This window comes from Nansenia antarctica (assembly GCF_963989245.1).
Source record: "Nansenia antarctica genome assembly, chromosome: 1".
Taxonomy (NCBI): domain Eukaryota; kingdom Metazoa; phylum Chordata; class Actinopteri; order Argentiniformes; family Microstomatidae; genus Nansenia; species Nansenia antarctica.
In genome coordinates, this window is record NC_137674.1 from 10,711,832 (window position 1) to 10,717,831 (window position 6,000).

The 6,000-nt window shown below is 44.0% G+C and overlaps 1 protein-coding gene across 1 annotated transcript in view; it reads right to left on the minus strand.

Moving 5' to 3' along the window:
• Positions 1-1,117: 1,117 nt before the first annotated feature.
• tmem72 (transmembrane protein 72) overlaps positions 1,118-6,000 on the minus strand; it is a gene marked incomplete at both ends in the record, with an annotated part of 6,309 nt that continues 1,426 nt past the window's right edge. The window contains 4 exons of the mRNA XM_080526708.1: positions 1,118-1,560; positions 2,347-2,486; positions 2,734-2,805; positions 4,346-4,412. Of these exons, the coding sequence (XP_080382834.1) occupies positions 1,118-1,560; positions 2,347-2,486; positions 2,734-2,805; positions 4,346-4,412 (722 nt within the window). The remainder of the gene's footprint in view (positions 1,561-2,346; positions 2,487-2,733; positions 2,806-4,345; positions 4,413-6,000) is intronic.

Genomic DNA, 6,000 nt, shown 5'->3' on the forward strand with positions numbered 1-6,000 from the left:
TAAAGCTATAAGTGGATTGGATTGTCCAATATCTCAATATGGTTGCCCTCTTCAGTCTGCCCTGGGCCTCAAATCCTCTAGCCCTTCTGGGACATACACATTTTCGTTAGCCTCATAGCATAATTGCCTAAGTCATATTTTGACCAAATTGAGATATCTGCCTAACTCTACTCTCCTAACACTGCTGATTCACTGTGCATTATTGCCTATGCCATCCGAATGCTTGTTTACATTCCAAAATCACTATCTGCCCAAGTCATCTCTTTGACATAGGCATTTTTGACACTATCTACAAAGATGGCTCGGCTGACCACAAGTGAAGGATGACTTAGGCAATTATGTTATGAGGCTAACGATATGTAAAGACCTGAGGTCTACGACAGATGAAGACACTTTGGAGACAGTAGAAGCAGAGAAAAGCACGATGACAGATACAGAAGTATATATTTCACAGTTAAGCTTCACCAACACTAATGTCACCAACACTAATGCCAGGCAATAAAACAAATAAAACAAATACCGGTAATGGTAAAATGTGTTTTATTTGTCTACAGATCAAACAAGTGCAAAACAATATGAACACACACTGTGCTCAGATAAACAGTTGTTATGATGATATACCAATATACATCTAAATCATATGAATGAATGAATGAATGATGTGAATGAATGAATGAATGAATGAATGAATGAATGAATGATTCATTCATTCATTCATTCATTCAGATAAACAGTTGTTATGATGATATACCAATATATACATCTAAATCATATAAGAATAATATATCAAATCAAACCTATGATAATGGTTATCAAAATAGAAATCATCCAAATATTTCCTAAAAAAAACGAGTTTTTTGGCCCGCCACCACATGAGCAACGACTCTGGATGGAAGCTCATTCTCCCCTGGCTTGATGGCCAGACTTCCTGTGGGAGTTTCAGAAGCAGTGCATACTGTCTCTCTGTTCTGCCCTGCCTCCACGGACAGGGGCTGGAGCTGATTGGCTGGCTCTGTGGGTCCGATAGTGCATGAAACTCTGGACTGAAAGATGAAGTACCGCGTCACACACAAGAAGACTGTATCTTGTGACCATGGGTGCTGTGTCTGAGGGACAGTCAGACAGTGATCATGGTTGCTGTGTCTGAAGAGGTCTCTGGCTCTGGCTCACCGTACTCCTCCATCTCCTCCATCTCTGTCTCGTCCGGAGCCTTGCTGATTCTAAAACACACTTGTCTTTTCTCTTTCCCCTTCCTCCTCTCCCTCTCTCTTTCTGCCGATCCCCCTGTCTGCTGCTCCATCTCCAGCATGGCCTGAGTGCTCTCTCCTCTCTCCCCCGGTGCAAGGCCACTGTCCCTGGCTACGAAGACCAGCCCTGGCCCCCTCTTCCCTGGCATTATGTGGAGTAAAGAGAAGGCGTGCTCTGTGCCTCCGCTCTCAGTTATACACATGGGCGTTGGCGCGGGGTCTCTGTAGTTGTCCTGGGGCCTTTTGGGGGGCTCTGTCTTTTCCTTTTTGCTCAGGATGAAGTTGAAAAAGGCCGTCACCAGTAGCATGGTCCCTGGAATCACAGTGAAACCATCAGAGACTGGAACAGTACACTTAGTTCAAATACCTCTTTGTGCTCTCATCTGAGTGTTTAGCTGATCTGATCAACTCCTACCAATCCACTCGCACCCTCAGATCTAAAGATGCAGGATTGCTTGTCATCCCCCACACTAGAAAGAAAACAGCTGGAGATAGAGCGTTTTCTTATCGAGCGCCACATCTGTGGAATAGCCTGTCTGCCTTTGTTAGAGGGTCAGAGACAGTTACTACTCTTAGGACTAACCTCAATACCTACCTTTTAGAGGTGCATGCAGTTGCCCGTAGCAACTCCCACTCCCACTGCCTTTCCCCATGTAGATATTCTTATGTACCTAGTGATGTTTGTACATACAGTAAGTCAATCTGTGGGGCTTGTATTCCCAGCATCCAGAACAAGCACAACATGGTGTGTGTTTATTGCACTTTGTATGAATGAATGAATGGTCTTTATTGTCATTGATATAGTACAGGTACCAAACAACGAAATTTGGGAGGGGGGGCTCCCCTGGTGCTAGGAAAGAAAAAAAAACAAAAAAAACAAGAAGGGAAAGGAGCTGGTTTACATAAATAAAGGCTATGTACACTATCCACTATACTATACTGTACAGATAAAACTGTACTATACTATACTGTACAGATAAAACTGTAGCTGAGTAACTGTCAGGTATGATAGTGTTATTAATGATATTACTTAGGGTAATGGTAATAATACTAATGTTATTGTGATAATGCTTGTACCTGGCTGGGAGAGTCATTGTACCTGGGATAACAGCATGCCACGCCAACACAGGGTGTAGGAAGCAGACCACTGACATGATGGAGTAGTAGAGAAACTTCTGGAAGCCACCAAGATGAGCCATCTTACGCCACAACACAAACACACGCCACCCTGGAGGACGACTAAGGGGGGGGGGGTTCAGTCAAGGAGATGAGGGGATTTCAGAAGCCTGTTGTATAATTTAAGTACAACAATACCAAAGAAAAGGTTCTTCGGATTGTCCCTGTAGGAGAACCATGTGTGGTGGAACTGTTTTGGTGCCATGTAGAACCCTGTGGAAACCTTGATGGGTTCTTCTCCTACAGGGACAAGGCTTTTTTTCTTCTTCTATAAGTATAAGGAGTGGAGATAATGGGTTATCATACTCACGGCAGACACATGACCAGGAGAACATCCAGAAAGTAGGCCACCTCAAACAGCGTCATACCAGCCGCTGAGATTCTGTTAGGGCAGATATGACCAGATAAGATTCTGTTAGGGCAGATATGACCAGATAAGATTCTGTTAGGGCAGATATGACCAGATAAGATTCTGTTAGGGCAGATATGACCAGATAAGACTTTGAATTAGCCTCAGTGACAATTGCTGCTGTGGAGAATAGGAAGGCACTCAGAGTTTACAATAAATAGGTCAGATTCACTGTGATGCTTGGATCATTTTGGTAAGGAAATTCCCTTCCGTTCCATCACAGAGAGACATCTGACCTGAACCTTGTCCTTCCTCTATTGAAATAGGCCTCCTACAGTGGTACAGTACAGTGTGTGTGTGTGTGTGTGTGTGTGTGTATATATATGTGTGTGCATGTCTGCATGTGTGTGTGTGTGTGTGTGTGTGTGTGTGTGTGTGTGTGTGTGTGTGTGCGTTATAAACAGTACATTTCTCTACTCCTCAGGGAGATGCTTTCCTGTGGCATTGTGGGAATTTGGCCATGAGTCACAGAGATAAAGTGGGACAGTGGACCTGGCCTCTCTTTAGCCTCCCCCAGTCTCCCCCTGCACCCCTGGTCTCTCTTTAGATGCTGTGACACCTGGTCTCTCCCATCCTCCATCTTTCTCCCGTGATCTCTATTCTCTATGGCGGTGGTTCTCAAACCTCTCCTCTGGGACCCCCAGCCGCTCCACATATTTGATCTGTTCCACCGCCAGCACACCTGATTCAACCAATCAAGTTGAATTAGTTGAATCAGGTGTGCTGGCGGTGGAACAGATCAAATATGTGGAGAGGAGAGGTTTGAGAACCACTGCTCTATGGCACCGACCTTCACTGCAGGAGGTCCCTCTAGTGGACAGTATGTGCCATAGCTTTATCCCACTGACCCAAGGGACATGCAGCTACTCAACGTTTGCCGTTGTGTCTGCAAACTGAGAGATACACGATTTCCCTTATTAAAATGTCCAAGGGGGTCTGGGGTTAATCTGTAATACATGGAATGCTTCCATGTTATGTCAGGTTGCCGTAAATAAGGAATGGACAGAGTTAGGGACATACTGTATCTTATCCAGGGAATCAAACATCCATTAATATGCCCACAAGATTACCCTCACCTAACTGTACTCTGTGTACACAAAATACAGTTGGCACCTTTTTACATATGTTATGGGAGTGCCTTGGAGGACGGTTTCTGGAGGACGGTCTTTGATACATTGTCCCTCATCCTGTCCAAACAAATCCCACACTCACCAGCAGTACTATTACTAAATGACAGTTCAACCCTGGATTTAAATATCAAACAGAGATGCATCTGGCTGGCTGGCCTTACAGCGGCCAAAAGGCTTATAGCTTGCAGGTGGAAGTCACCCCATTTCTTGACCACGCAGAGGTGGATCTTAGACTTCATGGTTTATGGGAATTTTGTATTTGTACTGGATTTTTGTTATTCTATTTCTCTTATATGTTACCACTCCCTTGTACCATTCCCTGAAATAAGAAAGAATATTTTACCTGGACCTGCCCAAGGTGAAAAGTCAATGACAATACTCACAGCAGGTAGATGGCCAGGCTGTGGAAGTCTCCCTTTCGCAAGGTCTCCACTCCCACCGCACAAAGCACTGAGGAGGATAGACCCAGGTCACACTTACAAACACAAACACACAGGAACACACACACGCACGCACACACACAGCTAACAACAGTAAGATACATTCACATTCTGTATGCATATGACAGTAAGGTTTGCAAAGTACCCACAATTTACTGTAAATTGTTTCAATGTGTGGCCACTAGGTGTCAGAGCAAGCCCACGTCTCAGTCTGTGTACTGCTGCTTAGTGACTGGAACATTATTTTATGACTGAAAATTGTAATCCTCATTTCATAAATTAATTTAAACTTGCTGACAAGAACCACTTTGGGAAAGAATGGCAGATAAACTAAGTTATGTTATAATAACTGACCAATTCGCTGGGAGGTAAAAGGGAGGTAAGTCGTTTTTAGTGGTGATCACCACAAACATGAGGAAGCTATTGGTCAGGCCTATTTACCAGAAATGAAGAGATGGAATCTGCAATGGGGGAATGAAGCTACATTTGGGGACTGTGGCGGAATGGTTTCTTAGAGTTTATTGAGTGTGGGTAGACTTAACGCTGTTTATTATAGGTCCTCCGGGAAAAACATGTACACGCACACACACACACACACACACACACACACACACACACACACACACACACCCACACACACACCCCCACACACACACACACACACACACACACACACACACACACACACACACACACACACACACACACACACACACACACACACACACACACAATTGAATACTTTATTTGTATCATATTACACAAACTGCTGCTGTGAAGGGCTGGTTATCAGCGAACTTTCTGCTATTAAATTCAGACAAGACTGAAATGATCAAATTCGGTCCAGCTAGACTAAATCATCCAAGTGATAGTCTTGTCTTGACCTTGGATGATTGTGTCATCCAGTGCAGGGACAAGGTTAAAAATCTCGGTGTCATTTTGGATCAGAACCTCACATTTGACTCCCACATAAAGGGGGTGATAAAAATAGCATTCTTTCACCTCAGAAGAATTGCTAAGATAATAATAATAATAATTTTGCCATTTAGCAGACGCTTTAAATCCAAAGCGATTTACAATTACAAATTACAGGGACATTCCCCCTGGAGTAACTGAGGGCTAAATGCCTTACTCAAGGGCACACTAGTAGTGGTGTGGTTTCAGGCGGGATTTGAACTCACAACCTTCCGATCACAAGTCCAACTCACTATCCACTAGACCACCACTACCACCACTACCCCATAGATTAGATCAATCCTTTCTTTTGAAGATGCTGAGGTTCTGATCCATTCTTTTGTGACATCCAGACTAGATTATTGCAATGTCCTTTTGTCGGGATTGCCAAAAAAGAGTTTCCATGGCATACAAATGGTCCAAAATGCTGCAGCTCGCATTTTGACTGGGTCAAAGAAATACGACCATATCTCACCAGTACTGGCCTCCCTTCATTGGCTCCCTGTCCATGTCAGAGCGGACTTCAAGATGTTGCTACTAGCATATAAAGCTATAAATGGCACTGCGCCTTCCTATTTAAAGGACCTTCTTGACCCCTATGTGCCCTCAAGGGCTCTGCGCTCACAAGGCTCTGCCCTGCTGAT